This window comes from Megalops cyprinoides, chromosome 2 (assembly GCF_013368585.1).
Source record: "Megalops cyprinoides isolate fMegCyp1 chromosome 2, fMegCyp1.pri, whole genome shotgun sequence".
Taxonomy (NCBI): domain Eukaryota; kingdom Metazoa; phylum Chordata; class Actinopteri; order Elopiformes; family Megalopidae; genus Megalops; species Megalops cyprinoides.
This window is the reverse complement of record NC_050584.1, coordinates 57,504,900-57,525,447: the sequence shown is the minus strand read 5'-3', so window position 1 is coordinate 57,525,447 and position 20,548 is coordinate 57,504,900. Positions and strand designations below refer to the sequence as shown.

The 20,548-nt window shown below is 43.1% G+C and overlaps 1 protein-coding gene across 3 annotated transcripts in view; it reads left to right on the top strand.

The window, feature by feature from the left end:
- Positions 1–20,548, top strand: part of LOC118772586 (guanine nucleotide exchange factor VAV3) — a 64,362-nt gene that overhangs the window by 25,817 nt on the left and 17,997 nt on the right. For all 3 annotated transcript variants that reach the window (XM_036521051.1, XM_036521050.1, XM_036521049.1), the window contains exons 3-17: positions 4,578–4,636; positions 4,926–4,991; positions 7,461–7,569; positions 8,013–8,105; positions 9,211–9,279; positions 10,020–10,123; positions 10,234–10,333; positions 10,855–10,950; positions 12,896–12,964; positions 15,495–15,581; positions 15,935–16,020; positions 16,150–16,282; positions 17,441–17,550; positions 19,043–19,144; positions 19,967–20,064. In XM_036521051.1, the coding sequence (XP_036376944.1) occupies positions 4,578–4,636; positions 4,926–4,991; positions 7,461–7,569; positions 8,013–8,105; positions 9,211–9,279; positions 10,020–10,123; positions 10,234–10,333; positions 10,855–10,950; positions 12,896–12,964; positions 15,495–15,581; positions 15,935–16,020; positions 16,150–16,282; positions 17,441–17,550; positions 19,043–19,144; positions 19,967–20,064 (1,381 nt within the window). The remainder of the gene's footprint in view (positions 1–4,577; positions 4,637–4,925; positions 4,992–7,460; positions 7,570–8,012; positions 8,106–9,210; positions 9,280–10,019; positions 10,124–10,233; positions 10,334–10,854; positions 10,951–12,895; positions 12,965–15,494; positions 15,582–15,934; positions 16,021–16,149; positions 16,283–17,440; positions 17,551–19,042; positions 19,145–19,966; positions 20,065–20,548) is intronic.

The window sequence follows — 20,548 nt, the reverse complement described above, 5'->3', positions numbered from 1 at the left end:
TAGTATAGATATGAAAGCGGGTATGTCGGGAAGAAGGTGCTCTAGGAAGTGTGGAGCACAAAGCCTAAAATACTTGTGGCTGGCCACTTCTTACATCGCATAAGCACTGCAGAATCCTGACCATTAATAATTTCTCATATGGCAATTATGTTGCCATCAAGAAAAAAAACATGCATCATAAAACTTGCATAATTTTCATGGGGATTTGTGTTTTTGTGCCTACAGTGAAGTTATGTAATTAAAATAAGCGGATGGGAGACTGACTGCCCTGCTAAATGCCAAGAGATGGGCTGTGCTTTGGTCTCATGCTAATTTTTCATTAGAAGAAAATTTACAGAATTTATTCCAGTTTATATGGAAAAAGAGGGAGACAAATTGAAATGAAAGGCCGGAGGCATATTTTGCCTTTTAAATGCTAAAATGTGTTGCACATATTAAACTTCATTTTCACAACCATATGAAGTTTTATCAGGGGCTTTCACAGTTCACACACTGCTCTAATACTCCCAAAAATAACTACATTTATTTCCATGTAAAAAATGGCAATGTTTCAATCCCTAGGGGTGCTTGTCAGTAAAGAAATATTGGGACCAAAGTGTCCTTTTCATAGACAAATGTAATAATTTTGGGAGCCTCTGGAAGACTGCTTCATTTGATCTCAAATTATTTGCCCTGTAACACTGGCCACATAACAATAGATGTGCAGTTGGGTTGGGTTAACTATAAAATAAAGAAGACGTGTTTTCCATATAAAACCTATTTTTTATGGGGGGAAAACATTCAAATTTCTCAGTGAATGCTGAGTTATGGATACTAATTAATCTTCTGTTCCAGGAACATCTTAATATTGTTTAATCTATTTAAAAGTAGCCGTCTCTTGTTTTAGCTTTTTGTATGTACTCCCATGGTAATCCCTGTTTTATGTCTTACTGTGTCTGTCTTGATTTATATACTCAGAGTTAAACCTCTGTGACTGACACACAGTCAACCCAGGACGAACTGAACAAGGGCAAAGGACAGAAAAGAAATAAACAGCATCATGACAAATAGTTGAAGTCATTGTTGCAGCCTGCAGTCACTCCCATTAGGGACCTAGCCGAACACTATGCTGCACTGAAGAATGGCCTTTCCATACCGGTATCTCATTTCACATCGCCCACATTATTGTAATCCATTACGTGGGAGTCAAATTAGTTTAAATTCAATGAGATAAGTCATAGATTTGCATTAGAGAAAGTCTTCCTGCTACATCCTGTACCTGCAATAACCTGCTCAACCAGTGATGTCTCTGTCTGGTGGCATGCTGTAGGTTAGGATGCAAAGTGAAGCAGAACTCAACAACAAGCAGCCTCTCTTACATGGCACAAGCCACTTGATGGTCACTCATTACTGTGCTTCAGGACCCAGCACATTTACAGAGCTACCCATAGGAGGGTAGAAGGTTTTGTAGAGCTTCTTTTAAGGTTGGAGTCAGTGCAGTTGGTGTAGTGTGTACCCTGACCCAGCCAAATGTGGACCTGGAGTACGCCTTCTCTGATAAGGAATTTTGAGCTCACAAGCCCCAGCTGTCTCTGAAAGAATAAGCAGGGACTCAAGGGGGTGACAATGCTCTTCTGTAATTGACTGAATATGTGAAACAAACCCCTGTCCAGAGGGGCAAAAAGGAGTGTCCTCATCATAGTGCAGGCATATGAAGGCTTTTTGTGCTTATGCTGTTTATTTTATGTGTAGTATTGCGATGTGTTTTGGATTCTGTGATCTCGTGAGTGATGTATGGTAGTATACTTGGTTTCCCTTGTCTAGTCAGGTTGCACAAGTTAACTTGTGGTAGAGCTTGAATTGTTTTATGCTCACAATCACTGGTCTTGGAGTGTTGTTAGCCTGGTCTGACACTGTTGCTCATTCAACTTGAATGGATACCCTTATGTTCTATTGTACTGGAAGTTGCTCTGGATAAGAGCGTCTGCTAAGTGAATGTAATGTAATGTAATGAAGGCAACACGGAGACACAGGAGGCTCATTTTACATTTACGTTACAACTGCCAAAGACATGCTTTTACCCTGAGCAACTCACCCAGCGCACAATGTTTACATGCTACGAACCAGCAGCCTTTGGGTTACAAGCCCTGCGGTGCCACACCACTGTGTCACATGCACGTGAACCACAGACATGCAGTAGGAGGTGCAGCGATCTGCAGCAGCTAAACTCAAGAGGCTTCCGAAGCAGGTCTCTCACTTCCTTTTCGTGCCTCTCTATTCAAAAAGGGGGTAGCTGCACAGTTTCGCGATCTGGGGCATAAAAATAAACATCTATGACAGTATTTATTCTCTCTGTATGCCTGCAGTGGGGTGTCACGCTGTCATCTTACGCTGACGCTTTCTGTAGACACTGATGTGGGCATTGCGTTGCCTCGGATAGAAATGATCACTTCCTCATCTGCAGAAATCTATACTAAAGGCAGGCAGGAGAGCAAAGACTGATTGCAGCTGTTGTGACCTTGTGTTTTTTAATCTATGGAGCAAATTCGCTGGTGAAGGTTAAATATACAGGCATGATCAGTATCGATCTGGAGAAACAATGGCCTCAGGCATGTGGGGTGTGTGTGTGTGTGTGAGTGTGTATGTGTGTGCGTGTTTGTGTGTGCATATGTGTGAAGGTTTGTAAACCATTGGAGCATAACTGAAAAGTCATGATACAGTGGTAGCTAGTTTAGCAAATTAATGGAATTTGTTTTGTTAGTGCACACATCTGATTATTTATTTGTAATTTGTATTTATTTGTATTTTGTATTTGTACTTTTACCCAAATACCACCTTTATGTTTTATTGTCAGTAGTTGTTAGATATAAGACTATTTATTTAAATCATATGCTAAGGGAAAACAACTTCATTCACAATAGTTTTGATTAATTTTGTGATACGCAAGCTATTTATGACATGCAAGAATCTAAAAATTGAATGCTGTCTTAAATTTGTTACTGTGTTACACCATAGTGGATTGTTCAGCACAGTATACACGGCAACTCTGAAACTTACTGTAAAAACTTTTTAATAATTTATGTCATGAAGAGAATCTAGACTTTTTTTATCCAAAGTTTTAAACTGCGGTACAATAAACCAATTCTGTAAGAGACATTTCACTGTGAAAAACTCTGCCCCCTGCTGACACCAAACGATATTCTGAAGTCTAATACTCTTGCACTTTTCCAAAACTCAGAAAAAAATGCAACACAAATACATGTCTCACATTTATTATCCGGTGTGTCTTCAACAGAATCATACACGACTACTCCGATATATACAGCATTTTTTTCTGTTGGACAGGTTACTCCCTCAAACAGTCATTTCAGCAACTGACAGTAATTTTGACAGTGTCTATAGTCTGAAAGTAGGTTGAAATGAAATGAAAGTCGGTTGGTGCTGGTACCTGTTGCAGTGTTCGTGTATAATCTGTCGATGAACACGCACAGGATGCATATGCAGGCAAGCTCTCTCAAGAGCAAGGCCTTTAAACCGCTACCAGGTTCTGATCTATCTATCTATCACCTCCATCTTCTCTGGCACCCTCTGCCACTCAAGCACCGCTTCCTGTGGCAGTATGCTGGGCTCAGGAATACCAGAACGGCCTTCCTCCAGAGACGCACAGCACAACAAGCTCGGTGCCATGCTTTGGCTCACCTTTGATAGTAGATCAAACCTCAACATCAGATAAAGTCGTAACCAGCCACATTTGAAGAGAGGACACGAGACTTCTCACCGTTTTTAGCTTTTACCCTAGATATCTTCTCACGCTTAGGAAAAGCCTCTGACAGCACAGTTAGTGTGCTTGTGAATTAGACTAATGCAGTGTGGCAGTGAATCTTTATAATTTAATTATTATCTGGAGTTATTTGTCCTTCTGTTGTATCAGTTCCAGTTGATGCATCACAGATTTAAAATATTTACATTTCATATTAGGTGTACTGCAGTAGTTTTAAGTTTTAAAGTAGAATAAAGGACAATATTTCAATATACACTGGAATTCCCTTCTTGGATGAAAATACTATCTTTTAATGTGCATTGCTAAAATCATCTAGGGAGCAGATGGTATGTAGGTATCATTCCTTTTGATTCATTTCTCTCTCTAAGCCTATCTCAGTATAGGTACTGTTATATTTACCATTACGTTATGTAACATTTTTGTTTATCAGTTTAGCAAGAATCAATTTACAAAGAAAGAGAATAAAGTGCTTTGAAACACAGTATAAAAATGGCACATACAGGTCACAACTGATTATGTTTAAACAAGTGTCAGCCTCTTACAGTGTTGTGATAAATACTCTATACATGCATAAGTGTGTTTGATACATATGCTCAGTATAACATAACCTACAGTAAGATTACAATGCACCCCGCAGTAGTAATACACAAATAAGGGACCAGGGTGGTAAGTTATGCTGACATTGTATTGAGGATGTCTGAAAAGAGTCTATTTCAGTAGTTTGACTGAATGAATGTAAGAAATAAAAATGTTTAGACTGATGTTGATATATCCAATTTTAGGCATGAATTATTTATTTTTTTTTGTTTGTTTCTAGGTCATTGACACACTATCCAAGCTCTCACATACATTGATTGCGCAGCAAACTGGAATAAGGTAAACGTTTAGATTTTGATAGTTTCAAAAAGAATACCATTTGAAGATTATAAAATACCAAAGGAAACATTTAAACAGATTTTTGGGCCTGTTACATGTTCCTTGTCAAACCATACTATTATATGTTATCAAACAAATGTGAATATATTGACAGGATACCGATAATCAAAATCAAAGCATACTAAAACACCCAACTTGCAGACTGAGGGATTTTGAAAAAAATGTCATGATTTCACAGAGTCTGGTGGAGAAATTGTGAATTTTAACCCTTTCTAATTTTTCTCACCAGGCCATTTCCAACAGAAGAGAGTGTGGAAGATGAGGACATCTATAATCATCTAGAGGACTTAATAGAGTAAGTATACCGTTTATCTCAATCGGACGTCATCTTATAGTGGCCATCTGGATGTGCTCATGGAAACCTTCAGACTGGAAAAGATGAGACGTTAACAAGTTATGCTGTTCTAGGTTTTGATCTGTGTTTGAACATAGTAGTAAAGATGAATAGCGGTGACGGATCCATGTGGGGGCACACTTAGTGAAAACATGCTGACTACCTCCAATGTCTGTTGGTGAGAAAGGAGATAGAGTAGGGGTCATGAACCACACTGAGAAGAACCAGTTCTGGTCTCCTGAGAGTAGTTAGGGCTCATCAGCTCTTTCCTGAATCTAAGGTGACGTGGCACATTGCTCTGGTCCCCTGTGAGAAGGCTGGGTTCTGATCCACTGGGACTGGAAACAGGGTTGTAAACGGCCGTGGCAGGAAACATATTTCAGGCCTGCTGTTTGAAAAGACAGGGCTCTTATCATCTGAGACAGGAAGCCAGGTTCTGGTCCGATGTAACAGTCTGGTTCTGCTGTCAGAGGAAACGGGGCCGTTAACTCCTGTGACAGGAAATAGAGTTATGATCTGGTGTTACAGGGGGCAGGATTAGGCTGTTTAGTTACTCACTTATACAGGGCACCTCACACAACAAATTTTTTACAGGATCCATTTCTACAGCCGGGCATTTACTGACGTAATTCAGATGAGCTATTTTGTTCAAAGGCATGACGGCAGCGCTGCACCTGGCAGTCAAACCCTCAGCCTTTGTATTACAGGCTCGACTTCTTCATCTCTACACCACCCTGCCATGGTCTGATCCCCAGTGACAGGAAACAGGGTTCTGACCCAGTCAGACAGGAAGCATGGTTCAGATCCACTCAGACAGGAAGCAAGGGTTTTTTTTTTTTTTTTTTCTCTCCGACTGTTACAGGAAACAGGTTTCAGATCCACTGTGATAGCAGCCAGGTGCCCATTGCTGTCTGTGCTGCTGACAAGCAGGCTCACCCTGCCTGGAGTCTTACTGCGCTATCATTCCCATCACGTCTGTGCGGGGCCCAGTGGATTACAGCATGCTGCAGAGATAAGCTGCAAAAAAGGACACAGAGCGCACACGCTCAGGCAGGCGTATTCACCACACGCATACTACACACACACACACACACACACACACACGCGCGCACACACACACACGCGCGCGTGCACACACACACGCACACACACACACACACACACGCACATAGTCTCACACACACGCACACACACACACACACACACACAAACGCACATAGTCTCACACACACACACACACACGCACACACACACGCACACACACACACACACACACACACACACACACACACACACACAAACACACAAACGCACATAGTCACACACACGCTTAGGCACGTACATTCACGACACACAGACACAAGATCGCGCGCACACACACACACACACACACACACACACACACACACACACACAGTGCACAGTGATTGCATACTGACAAACATGCGCATGTTAACAAATGTGAATGTGTGTGTTGATAGGATTCATTGACATGAATTCATATACACTTCCACCCACACACACACACACCCACACGCACAGATAAAATATTGAATATCAAAAACTACCTCTATTTTTAATGTACTGAATATAGACCTTGATTTTTTTTTATCAGTTTTTAGTCTGACGGGGCGAGTTTCGCTTTAATTTCTCAGTCAGATTTCAGCACTTGCCTGGTTTCCGCTGTGAGGGTAACGCAGTGGTCTCGTTCAGTCTTTTTTTACCTGATGCAAATTGCGCATCTGCTAAGCTAATCGATGGTGACGTGAGCTGTCATGGATGGCATGCGGTTTAACTTAGTCCCTTTCTGCACTGCCAAGCGTGTGGTCTCCACCAAGCAGGAAGCAGGCCCGGGCCAAAACGGGCACATGCATAAGCACGGAGATGATCTCGCACACCAGTCCTCACTGCATCCCCCCCCCCCCCGGTCCCCTGTGGAGTATTGTCATCCCTGCTCTCCTCCCGGACAGCCGAGGAGTTCGCAGCTGCTCCAGTCCTCTGTCTTTTCCCATGCCCAGTCTTGCAGAGTCTGACACGTCGCTGTTATCAAATCAAAAGTGGCCCACAGCGCACGGCTACGGGCTGAATCACACTCCCAGGTCTCACTCACCGTCTCACCTTGTCACATCGATCGCCCACAGCGTGGCAAGCTCAGATTTGTGCCTGTGTAATCTGAGCGGCGTTTTCCGCAGACATGCCAAAGGGCATCTGAACCAATCCCTCATTCCTAGATTCACTGCGTTTCTGTGTTAGTGTATCTTTCCTTTTGTAAGGAGTATCCTCGGCAACCTACACAGACAGGAAAAGACAATATCAAGGAGGACTCACCTTGTAATTCTGATGCAATTCAGTCCGTATACCTCCACGTGCCTCCAGTACAGGTTGGGCTGACGTTGTTGCAATGTTAAAGTAACGTCTTCTGTGTGGCAGTGAGAATGGAGTGGAAGACGAGGAGGACCTTTATGACTGCGTGTACGACGACGATGAAGGGGGAGAAGTCTACGAAGACCTGATGAGGCCGGAAGCGGTGCCTCCGCCGGTACGTTTCTCTGATCTCGTCCCATTTCCTTTCCACCGTAGAGAAGAGAGAGCGCAGGATATTCCCAAGCAAGCCAAACCGTCCACCCACATGCACTGATTACTAACAAACCCAAAATGCACTTTAAATTTATTTTAGGTAGCAGTCCATTTGAGGATCCTTGTTGATCTGCATTTCTACTTAGACAGGAATAACGATTCACTTCTTCTGCTCGGAGATCTAAAAAAAAAAGGTCTGCACAAACAGAGCTCCTGGAACAAAATAACCTCTCACTCCAGATGTGCACTTCAGCATTTACATCTACCAACAAACAGCCATTTAGCCTGCTGCTCAGGCATTGCGTGATTCTTGTTCTGCACAAGGTCTTTGCCAGAGAGGTGACGGTGTGCAGCGTGTTATTGTACGCGGCCGTAGTCGGAGTTGACGTTCTCCTGTCGTTGCAGAAACAGGCCGAGATGGACATCCGCAGCTGCTGCCTCGCCGAGATCAAGCAGACGGAGGAGAAATACACAGAAACCCTGGATTCCATAGAGAAAGTGAGGGCTGTTGTATGGTTGTTGTAAAACGTGATTTTATGTGCTTCTTATATAATAACATGAGCACAACGTAAGACTCTCCCTCATCGCCCTGGAACACCTGCCATCTCCCTGGCAGTCCCCTCAGTTTCCTCATCTAGCTACTGCCCATATTCTGAATGATTGCTGTATATGCCCATATTCTGAATGATTGCTGTATATGCCCATATGCTGTATGATTGTCTCTGTTCTTTGGATTGATGTCACCTGTAGAACTCTGTCTTGGGTATTCATATATGCAGCCATTAACCTCTCATATGCCGTCAAAATGATGAAGGCTCAATTACTGATCAATATGAAAAATAACTACTACTTCAGGGCAACTAATACAAACTGCAAAAATTGCACTGTTGACTATATATGATCCACTGGCGATAGTCATTTATTGCAGAAGTTAGAAATTGCAGGGCCTTCTAATGAGATTTGCTCCTCCTCTAGCAGGCCCAGATGCACCACATAAGCTGCAGCTGCAATGCTGTTATTGTTTGCACACACAGCTGACTGATTGGACACATTTTAAACATGTACACCCCTGGGTGGAATTACAAATCATTAATCACCCAGCCAACCAAAACACTTTTTAACACTCCTGTCCTATCAGATCATGTCCTGTGTGTCACATGATAAGTTATGTGATCATTACGCCAAATTCCAGTTACAACACTGCCTGTTAAAAAACCCCTTTTCATATGCAGTAATTAAGTGTTTTTGTATCATCCTGATTTCACTTCATTGAATGGACATAGTTCGAATTACAAAAGCTGTTGACTCAAGAGTATTTGCAATATTTACAACAATAAACCAATTTCAGGTAAATGGAAATATTAAAATGGGACAAAGTCACTCAATTATTGGTAGCAAGGTTTATGAATAATATTGTAAGTCATCATCACAAAGATAATTTTAGAAATCTAGTGCACGTCTGCAAAAGAAATCTATCTAAAATCTATTTTTAGTGCTTTAGATTTATTGTAAGTGTAAAACCATTTCATGGAAACTCTTATGACTGTAAGTGCTTCGCCATAGCTTTGTGGAACATGGCTTTTTTTCTTTCTTCTCTTTGCAGTTCTTCATGGTCCCCCTTAGGAAATTCTTGTCTTCAGTGGAAGTAGAGAAAGTGTTTGTTAACATACCGGTAAGGAAACACATAAGGCCTATCCCTCTCCACAGCCACAGAGCTGTCCCCGTGAGGGGTTTGTTTGAGGGTTCTAGAGTCACCTGAAATGGAGCTGCGTTGATCACGCCTGTCATGGAAGCCAGCAATCAGAGCCAGGTTCCATTCTGCTCTGTCTTGCTGTGCACACTGCTCTGCAGAGGCTGTGTTTTTGGTGCGTGAGAGTGTGCAGTTGAATGCGGTGTGGTGATTGGGGGTTGAAGGTGTGGAATGCTTGAGAGAGAGAGAGAGAGAGAGAGAGAGAGAGAGAGAGAGAGAGAGAGAGACTCACAGGAGGGGTGACTGAAGACCATATTGCTGAGGAGAAATGTGTCTAGAAACCCGAACGATGGTCCACATTAAATATTCATATTTCTATTCATTCAATGATCATTTAGCCATTAACTCTGAGCTGTAGGAATCAATGCGCATCATTGCTTCATCACACATGTACTGTATGGTTTAGGTTGACTGCAGTTTCTCTAATAGTAATGTTATAATAGTAATGATAGTTATCCAGTGATTGCATCAGGCCATAAGGAAATGCCACAACACCTGTGGAAGGAGAATCTATAAGATGAAATGTCTGTTCATTAATAGAATACATACAGTTGTAGGATATGTAGGATAAATGGGAAGGGTGGTGAGAAATGAGGGAATTTTTCACTTGGCCCCAAAGTCTGATACCATTGCCAATGCCTTTGATACCTTTTATGTTGTAGGACCTAGTCAAAGTCCACCGAAGCCTAATGCTTGAGGTTCAAGACTCCATCCTCAACAAGAACGCCCATAACCTGTACCAAATTTTCATCAACTACAAAGAAAGGTACATTTTCTGAATCTCAGTTCTCTAATCTCAGAGATTCATCTCTTCATTTCACTTTCTTTCTGCGTGTTTCCACTCATCTATGTTTTTGATACTGTGCTCTAATGTAGGCTACTTATTTATGGAAAGTACTGCAGTCAAGTTGAAACTGCCATCGCGATTTTGGATGATATCTGCAAAGAGAAGGAGGATGTGCGATTGAAGCTGGAGGTAAAAGTCTGTGACATGCATTACCATTCTGAAAATATCCCCCTCCCCCTTTCCGCACCAAGAAGGCACAAAATAGGTTGTTATGCAAAATAAGCAAAACTGATGACATGGAACTAACATGCTAAGGGGAAATGCTATCCCTTTGTGTTTAACAGTCATTTTCCTTGAGTGTGAGTAAGGGGGTGGGGTTGTCATGATTTTTTTCTATTCCTTACATTTAAATAGATACAGATATGTAGATATATATATGCAAATCAATTAAAAGGTAAAGACTTTCAAGCGGTTCTGACACCTCTGGTTTTAGAAATGTTGGTTTTAGACACATGGTCAGACACTCACCTCTACTGGCCAAAAGCAAGAATTGCAGTTAATATATTTTCTCAAAAGTAATGCTGTGGCTCATTGCACAAAATAATGTACAAAGGCTGTGTCACTTCTTCCAATGTGTTTAAAATGTTTTGAGTTGGTATTTTAAGTTAAGGCTATTTTACATCTTCGTTTGGCTGTCTTTATGTTTACAGGAATGTTCAAAGAGAGCAAACAATGGGAAATTTACCTTAAGAGATCTCCTGGTTGTCCCAATGCAGAGAGTATTAAAGTACCATTTGCTCCTTCAGGTAAGCTATTTGCAAATGTGGGCATACAGCAGTGTGCCAAAAAGGATATGTTTTTATCTGATTATTTGAAACAGATGCTTAATGTATGTGTGCTCCTAAATATTTCTTTTCCCAGTAGATTAATTACAAAGTCAGACTTGATTTTTGGTCCTAAGCAGATGGTTTCAGATTACTTGCCTTGAATAAGGGTGCATCTTTATGCATAAACCGAGGGCAAAATTTAGCACGCAGGGTTAGTATTATATGTCCTTCCATTAAGAGAAACAGGTGCCATTCTCATGCTCACCACTAGGGGCGCACATGTCTGTGTTTTCGCTTGCTGTGTGGTTTTAACCCTTTCATCCACAAGGAAATATATGGTGAACATTTTCATTTTGTTGGTTGACTTGTCATCCTCCTTAAAGATACATACTGCTGTAAATATTTAACAGAATCTCTGGTACCTCCACTCCCTTAGTGGCCAATGAAAGAAAGGCAAAATATGTTGTGATGCCCCCGCCCTCCCTCACACACACACACACACACACACACACACAGAGCTGAATGCCACTGCTGCGGGTAGCCCCATGGTTTGGCACGCGGGTCCCGTGAGGCGGCCCTGGCGGGCGACCGTGCGTGACCGCGGGGCCGGGCAGAGGCACGCCCTCCCGGCTGCCCATCTGCTCACCTGTCGGTTCATTCCACACGGACAGGCAGGAGGTGGCACCGCCGAAGCGGCAGGCGGACCCCCTCGTCGCCCTGGAGACCGGGCCGCTCTGTGACAGCCGCTCACTTTGTTCTGCTGAAGTAAACACGTGCCAGAGGGGGGCCCGGGGGGTCTTCTTGGAGGGGGGAAGAGGGAGGGCTTGGGGGATCAGTGGAAAAGGGGGTGGGCACAGCAGAACTGATGACAAAAAATCTATGGGGAAGCTCCCAACTACATTACACAGTAAGGATGGCTGATTTGGAGAAAACGTCATGGTCCGGGGAGTGAGAAGGAAGGGGGTGGTGAGGGTGGTGGAACTGGGGGTGGTATCTGCTCTGCCACCAGGGTACAGACCTCCACCAGCAGTGGACAGTTTGGACTCTCCTTTCTCCCCATTATGCTAAGCTGATTTCTGCAGGCCCAGACTCACTTAAGCTGGCATCCATCTGTGAGCTGACACCATCCAGAGCACCCTGTCTCTCTCGCTTTCTCTCCCTCTCTCTTGGCTGCGTGGGCATAGCGTGGGGTCGAGGAATAGAGCCATGCTGTCCCCTGCCCGTGATAATGATGTGCAGGTTCAGCTTGACTGGCACAGGGGATTTCAGCTTCATTTCATGTGCATGCACCTCGCAGGACACAGGGCAGGCAGGAAGGGCAGGGGACAGAGTTATCAGAGCTTTTGTGAAGAACCTGCCTACTAACCTTCCTTGTCCATTTCAAATTGTCTGAGAGCAATAAAACAGCTTTGCAATAAACAACAACCAAAAACAAAATAAACAGATCAAGAAGTAAGTGAGAGAAATAAATAAAACAGGTAAAAATTCCACAAAAGACTTAAATTTTTACCTGAGCCAATCATTATTTTAAGAACGCTAGCATTTGCAATTCTCAGGCACTGCACTGAATTTTGTATTGTATTTGTGTGTTTGTGCTTGGCATGTTTATAGTATTTTTACATTTGCTTTGTTGACATATTTTTTTGATTGTTACAAAAAGGGGGGCCGGCATAATAACAGAGATTTTGCATTTGACAGCTATAGTAACCAGTTTGCATTGTATTGAACTGGGTGTTAAGTGGCTGAACAGACAGAGTGATGCCCCAGTTTGAACGTGGCATTTTTGTTTCCCTGTTTTGACAAGGTCCTACTTTGTTCAGCACTAATTAGCTGTTGAGAGCGGGAATGAAAGCCACAGGCAAGGCAGCCACTTGCTCTGTCAGTTCATTTCTCATTCTTTTTTGCTTTGTTTTGATCCCAACAGGAATTAGTCAAACACACTCACGATGCAACCGACAAGAGTAATTTACGAACGGCGCTCGATGCCATGAAGGTAAGCGGGCCTTTCATGTAGAGGTGTAAACACAGACTTCCATTTGTTTGTGTAGTTGGACTTTTTTGACCGAATGTACCACTTCTCTCCTCACAAAAAGACTCCTTCCCTGCCTTCCCAGTTAACCTACCAATGGGCTAACACAAGCTTCTATAATCATTCCATAATAATTCACAAAGAGTTCTGTGTGCAGAACAAAATGGCATTGCTGAAAAGTAGCTAAAGGTATTTTGCACCAACTTAAGGAAGTATTTTCTGAAAGGGGTTTATTAAGCATGTAGTAGCTAACCAGGATTCAAGTTTGTAAGGCCAGGCTCAATGCTGTAGTAGATGCACTATGGTAAAAAGAGGAGCTTACCTGGGATAAACTTTCTTTTCTCGTACTTAAACTTCTGTTGCTGTAATGTTCCTGGAAATCAGTGCCGCCATGTTTTTCTCATTTGGTGTTGCCAGAGGGACCTTAGGAATTGTCAGATTGTCCTATGGCGCACACATTCTGATGTCACCACTCATACATCACATATGTTAAACACCACGAAATGACTACATACAGGCCGTGGCTTGTCTGCATCCCTTCAGATGCACAGCCTGACTCTGGAGAAAGGCTGTGCACAACTTGTAATGGCAGTTGGTTTTGCAGGCAATACAGAACACAAGAAAAAGATGCAGTGCAGAGGAAAAATATCCAAACAATTTCACTTCAGCAATTTGTTGCTAGATATCATTATAAAGCACCTGACTGCATTGCTCAACATAGTAATAAAAGCTAAGATAAGCAAGTGTCCTTGCTGGAAATACATATTCCTTTGTATGCTTGTCCTTAATTCATAAGAGCGACTTGTGTGTCAGTTAATCAGAAAGAGACTGATTCATCAGTCAATGTGAGTTAATCAGATTGAGTCTGAGTCTGATTAATCAGATTGATTCTGAGTCGGATGAATCGGATTAAACTTGAGTCTGATTAATTAGAAGAAGTAAGAGTCTGATTAATCAGATTGGGTGTGAGTTTGATTTATCATAATTAGTGAGATTCTGAATAATCAGAAGGAGAGTGAGTCTGAGAAATCAGACTGTGTGAGTCCTCCTTTTATTTGGGGTCTTTGCCATTGAACATTATGTGTCCCCTAACATTTAAGTTATCTTGCTATTGTTTCTTTTTGTACACAAACTGTTTCTGTGTTAAGGCCTAGCAATGAGAATTTGATATGTTAGCATGTATTGTATTCCTTTTTATAAGAAAATATCTTCTGCTGCATCTCATTGCTATGGAATGGTATATTTATGAGTCTCTTTTTAATTTTAAAAATTTTATTCCATAATAATTCATTAATTTTGTTCAGTTGGTTAAGAATAAAATGTTGTCTGTATGGTTGAACCTCCATGACACCATCAGAATGACTCTACTGTATTTATATCATATCTGCAAAACTTCTTAAGAATTTTACAAGGTGGATTTTTTATGCAGCTATTTCTTCTGAAATCCCTGTTTTTAAAACCTAAATCACCTGCATCTCTGATTGAAAGAGTTTGGCTCATGATTAAGACAGCAGGCAATATAGTTTCACAGGTTGCGTTTCTTTAATTGGGGAAAATCACTTGGAGACGAAATTGCAAATTGTGCAGAAGGCTTTGATGGTTTCATTTGGTTAAATTATCCACTTAACATTGATTGGGGGGTATCAGGCTAATGCAGTTAACTCCAGAAGTGTTTTGCTGTCTGCCACCACATGGGGTCTTTGCAGCTGAGCAATAAGGATATTTTTTCCGGGCTTCTTAGTGTTGATTGTTTCACAGCTAATGATGGATGCTGCTTAAGCCGCCCTCATTGAACCAGGAACCACGTTCCTGACTGAGATTTATTACCCTTTCTTAGGCATTTAAACATGCAGTGATCAGGAAAAAATGGAGAGGATACGTTCCAAAATCACAAGGGATTTCTGTTTGAATCAGGTCCTTCAAGCAGCTCAAGTCAGAAAACCCAGATTATTATTTTTGATATTTTCGGGGGATTTTTTTTGTATTTTTATATTTTTGTGGCGTTTTGCCTGGATGAGTATTCTGCATTGTTGGCCAGAGTAAGATGTCAAGATGTCAAGAATGTAAAATGAGGTGTCTATCACACTGACAAATTAATGCTAGTCTGATAGGCCTTGGTCTGGGTCAAGGTCCAAGGTTCAAGTGTGAATGCAAAAAAAAAAAAAAGTCTTGTTGCCTCAGGTGATCTGGCCTAGAGCCAAGGCTCCACCAGAGTTGGCCTGTAGGTTAGCAAACCGGTTTGGCATATCAAAAGGCATTATCCCCCATTCAGGAACATTAGCTCGTATCATTATCTCTTATCGCTTCATCTCTGTTGGAGCCATCCCCATTAATATGACAAACCAGTATGAAAGCCAAAGAAACTCGTCTCCCTGATTCTTCTTGCCACCGCATCAGCAGAAACTGGTAATAAGCCCGATTTTGGAGTGTACCTTAGGGATCCTCCGCATGTGACACAATAAGCGTGCAAAACGCTGCATTCTCTGTTTTGCAGGACCTTGCTCAGTATGTCAATGAAGTGAAGAGAGACAACGAGACCCTGAGGGAGATTGACCAGTATCAGAAATCCATTGAAAACCTGGTCAGTCATCAAAGTGAAGGAATAACATTGTTACTGTTATTGCAAAAAATGTTTCAATTATGTTATTGTACTTACTGTACGACGTAATGCGCAAAGCATTGAATGCATTGCTATATAAGTTTAAAAACAGTAGCAACAGAAGGAAGAGAGGAACAGAACCCTTTTTCAAGTTTAATGTTACTGATGCTGTAGCGTTTTTACAAAGCTGCTGTGGTGGTGCATGATCCTGATGAAGTTGTTTTATTGTCACTTAAAGGCTATGAGGACGTTGCTCGACATCTGTTATATACTGAAACATTCTGAGGACATCGCGTGTGAGCTGTTCATTGTGAGCACATATTCTTTTTCTGCAGAATCAGTCCCTGCGAAACTACGGGAGACCAAAAGGCGACGGCGAGGTTCGAGTAGCTACGGTCGATAAACGTGCAAAACAAGATAGGTGAGATTGTTGCGTGGAGTCCCCCCCCCCCCCTCACCATGTACTGTACGGAGGACAAACACAAGTCTTTTTTTAGATTCAGGATCTGGGAGGAGCCGCTCACATGTGTCCTGTTCCCTGATGATGCAGGCATATCTTTCTGTTCGATGTGGCTGTCATCGTCTGCAAGAGACGAGGGGACAACTACGAAATGAAGGAGGTGATCGACCTCCACCACTTTAAAATCACCAACAACCCGACGACTGATAAAGAGAACAAAAAGGTCTGTTTGTCTGCAAAAGCCCGTCCCGTGTGTGCAAATCAACATCATTTACATTTTACATTTACATTTATTTATTTAGCAGACGCTTTTATCCAAAGCGACTTACAAAAGTGCATACAGCAAGTATAGCGACAGTACATCACTGAATGACACAGACAAACGATGCAGGCTTTTTGTCACCAGCAAAACAGTTTGTGATTTCCCGAATGTGTCATTATTATTATTTTTAAACACCCCCTGCTGCTTATTGACACAGGCTTATGGCTCACTGCTTACTGACATAATGTTGCTACCAGGAAATACTAGTGTGCTAAAAAGTGATGATGTATAATTCGGCAAGTTTGCCCACTGAACCACCTGTCTCAAGACCTCATGCTCTCACGCCTATTTGTGCCCTCTGACACACTGCAAATACACTTCCTGTGCAGCACTGTGCTGACGTGAAACGTTGCGAGAGCATCAGCATTGTTTGGGCTATAACTGCGCACGAGCCTCCTTTTCAGACGGGAAACGTGTCCTTCGCTCGGCTCACTCAGCCCTGCACAAGGCTCTCTGCTCTTTTAACGTGCCACCAACACAGGAGCGCTGATGAATTGTCCAGCTGCTCGGCTTGTCTCTTTCCCAACGAGCTGGTTCCACCCGGTCGCCTCATAATGGCGAGGAGATTACTCTCCTGTCTGCGGCCTCCGAAGAGAGATGTCTGCGCGAGGCAGCTCCAGGAGCAAAGCGGCCTGACTCAGGAGCCTCCCCCTCCCTCCCCCCCCAGCCCCCACCTGCCCGCCTCACTCTCTGAACAATTAGCCGGCACGGTCATCGCGACCCGACGGCCTTCCCTCAGGCCTCTCCTGGCCAGCCGTACCCGGTCTGTTCACCGCTGCAGATGTTCCGCTGCTGGTAGTTCCAGCACATGATAAATGTGCATGTTGCTTAAGGTTGCTAATGGCTGTTTATCACCCTGATAGTGTACTGTACAATGCTGGATGCATGCAGCACCCTTGCAGCCCTCTCTTGAAGGATAGCACAGAAACGCCTTTGCAGGGGACAATCTGGTTGCCTGTTGCCGCTGATGTATGTAACTGGCTGAATGCAGCGGTTATGTGGTCTGCGAGAACTTTGGTGTTCATCGCGTGTGCGTCTCTCTCGTTCCTTCCCCTACAGTGGTCGTATGGATTCTACCTCACCCATAACCAGGGCCAGAGTGGGTTCGAGTTCTTCTTCAAAACCAAGGAGATGAAGAAGAAGTGGCTGGAGCAGTTTGGCATGGCGATGTGAGCGACGGGGGGGCTGGGGACTGTGGTGTGGGCGGAGCTATATGCTGGCCCCACCAGTTTTTCAGGTTTTAAGTCACTTGATTTGTGAGCACCGCTTTGGTGCTCAGATTTTTTTTTACGGGATAAAAGTAGAAGGAAAATACTTTCATTGCATGGGTTTTTACCTTGCGGTAAAAATAATACATAAGGGTTTCTTTACCGTAAGAAGATACAGAAAAAATACTTTTATCTAAGCATATCTTCATGCAGGTAATAATTCTGGAAATGAAGAAATAAATCTTGCTAAGCTGAGAAAATAATTTTCCTACAAGAAAATCCGTGAGAAAAAATGGTATCGTGGATGGAAATAAGAATGTATGTTTTGGGGGAAATTTGGCCAGTTGCAATTTAAGGAACTGCATCTCAACCCTCAAAGTCCTCGGGAGTTAACGCAGTAGCCCTGGTGTACTCTAGTCAGGAGTGGCTCAAAAACAGCTGTGCTTCTGAAGGGGAGTGTGTTCATTCTCCCACTCGTTAAAACTGGCACGGTCAGTTTGTCTGATCAAACACACGCCTCTGATAAGAGTGATGGCACGGCACACAGAACCATGGCATATAAACAAATCCACACAAGGAAATATTTGTTGGCTCACACGTTATGCTTTGTTTGTTTTCGTGAGAGGATTTGGAGGGATCTGCGATTTTTAAAAATGGTTTGTTGATAATAAATGAAAACAGCTACAGTTGGTTCTCAGCAGGGGGTGCAGCGTGTGCCGTAGAAAAGCCAAATTAATTTCGCTGATTTGTTTTTCTGAGAAAGATTCGAGGGGGCAGCGCGCTTTGAGCGGTGTTTCGCCGACACCGGCCCGGCATCCGGGAGCTCTGGAATTGAAAAAGGAGCACAACAACAACGGCTAAATGCGAAAACGATGCGATAAAAGCCAGATGATTAATTTGGAAATGAATGAGATTGGACCCACGTTAAAGAGGAGCGTTCATTCATTTTGAAACACAATTAGTGAGTCATTGGACTCCCTGGTGAGAGCCAGTAATGATGTTTTCTCATTTGCTCTATTGCATGTTACCTGCCTACGTGGGTTGACTGGAACGCTGTGGTGAAATGCATTTAGACTACAAATGGCACAGGGGTTCTCGACCTGAGAATCAATCATGGAAAAATGTTCCGTAAATAGCTTTGCATTCTATTTTTTAAGACCCTTAAAACCTACGCAAGAAGGACAATAATGCTGGTGGTTTTATAGTCCAAAAAAATGTTTATAACCCAGCTGTTTGTAACAGGATGATGTAATAAGCTTGTTAACTTGCGGGTCCTATTACTCTGTCATAAACCTTTGAAGTTCCCTTTACCACAGTGTTTTTTGCATTGAAAAGCTAGTGTTATAATGAGGGAGTGCTGTAATGCTATGAATGATGGTAACACCTGAAGAGAGGGGTGACCCAAGACACGCCCTCTTACGTCTGTCCCTTCATTATCTCACTCACCGTGTAGATCCAACCTCCGGCCCGAGAACGCCCGCAGCAACTTCCACGAGTTCAAGATGCACACCTTCGATCGCATCACTTCCTGCGGGGCCTGCAACATGCTGCTGAGGTGAGGCTGACGCGAGCATTCAGGCCTTTGACCTGGCTCCTCGGAAAGCCTCTGACTCTGGCCACATACGGACCAATCACACGCTCCGTCATCCCTCATGACTTCATTCGATGGGCCGATGGATCTGCTCCAGCAGCCATGTTAAACATCATTATCCCCCAACATTCGACATGTTGTAGCTTAAGTCCGAGTTACTGGTTTTACAAGAGGTTGAACCAATTAAAAGTGAGCAATCTGCACCAGTCTATACAAGATGCATACATCCAATTAACTGTTTTGTCAAGCATACTGTCTGCTGGACAATGTTCTACAGGGTTGTGTGGTAGTGATAGGGCAGAGGCCCGGCCTGGAGCGTGTTTTATTTTTCCTCTCCTGTGGTTGAGGTCAATAGAGGAATCTGTGGCCGAGGCTGATCATTGTTATGATTACCCTGTGGTGTGTGTGAGAGGTAGCTGGGGCTAGAGTGAATCAGGTCGGTTCTGACATATTAAACATGACTGGCGCTCAAGGTCAGGAACCAGACGGCTCTTTCGCGGCACGTCCTCAAAGCACGGGAGAGAAGGAGAAGAGGCCAGCCGGGGCAGAGTTTTTACATTAATTAAATGACTGCCTTTTTAGCAGTTCCTCCAAAGTAAAAAAAAAAAAAAAATCACCTCAGGCTACTTTTATTTTTTACCGGTGAGAGGCAGCAGCGAGTGACACTTCTGACCTCAAACCTTCAGCTCTCTTAGAATCCAAACTCTGCGTCTAATCAGGCACCCACCAGGAGCAGATGAACACTGGATTCAATTTGTAAGAATGTCAAATCTCTATGCCTGGCAGGGGGATCTTCAATCAGGGTTACCTCTGCTCCAAATGTGGAGTGGGCGCGCACAAGGAGTGTCTCGGGAGGCTGGGTAACTGTGGGAAAATAAGCCCAGGTAAGAATCATTCCCCTGCCCCAGCATGCTCTCTCTGTGTCATGTGACTCTTGCTGACATGACTGAGAATAGGATAGCAATGCCGTCATGGCGTCAACACCAGAGGCACCACCGATGCCAGACTGCCTCCATTGCAAGTATGCCACGTTGAAAAATGAATTCATATATGTGCATCACAGGTTATGTGTCTTTCGAGAAGAAAAAAACAACAAAAATCTGAGCTGTTAAGCTTGTTGTTACATGTAGCACCACAGGAGAAAAACGAAATGAATGCGTTACTTGACGCTATGTATAACTCTTAACAAATCAGATAATTGTGACAAATATCTTTGAGGAAAAACAGCAGGACGTGTTGGCGTGTTTCTCGTATAATGAACCCAGCCAGCGTTTTGACTGTGGTGACTTTGCATTGCCTGATCGTGTTGGTCTTGGCACGGCTTATTTGAAATCATGGCACCGGCACAATAAGCTCGCTGCCAGCCAC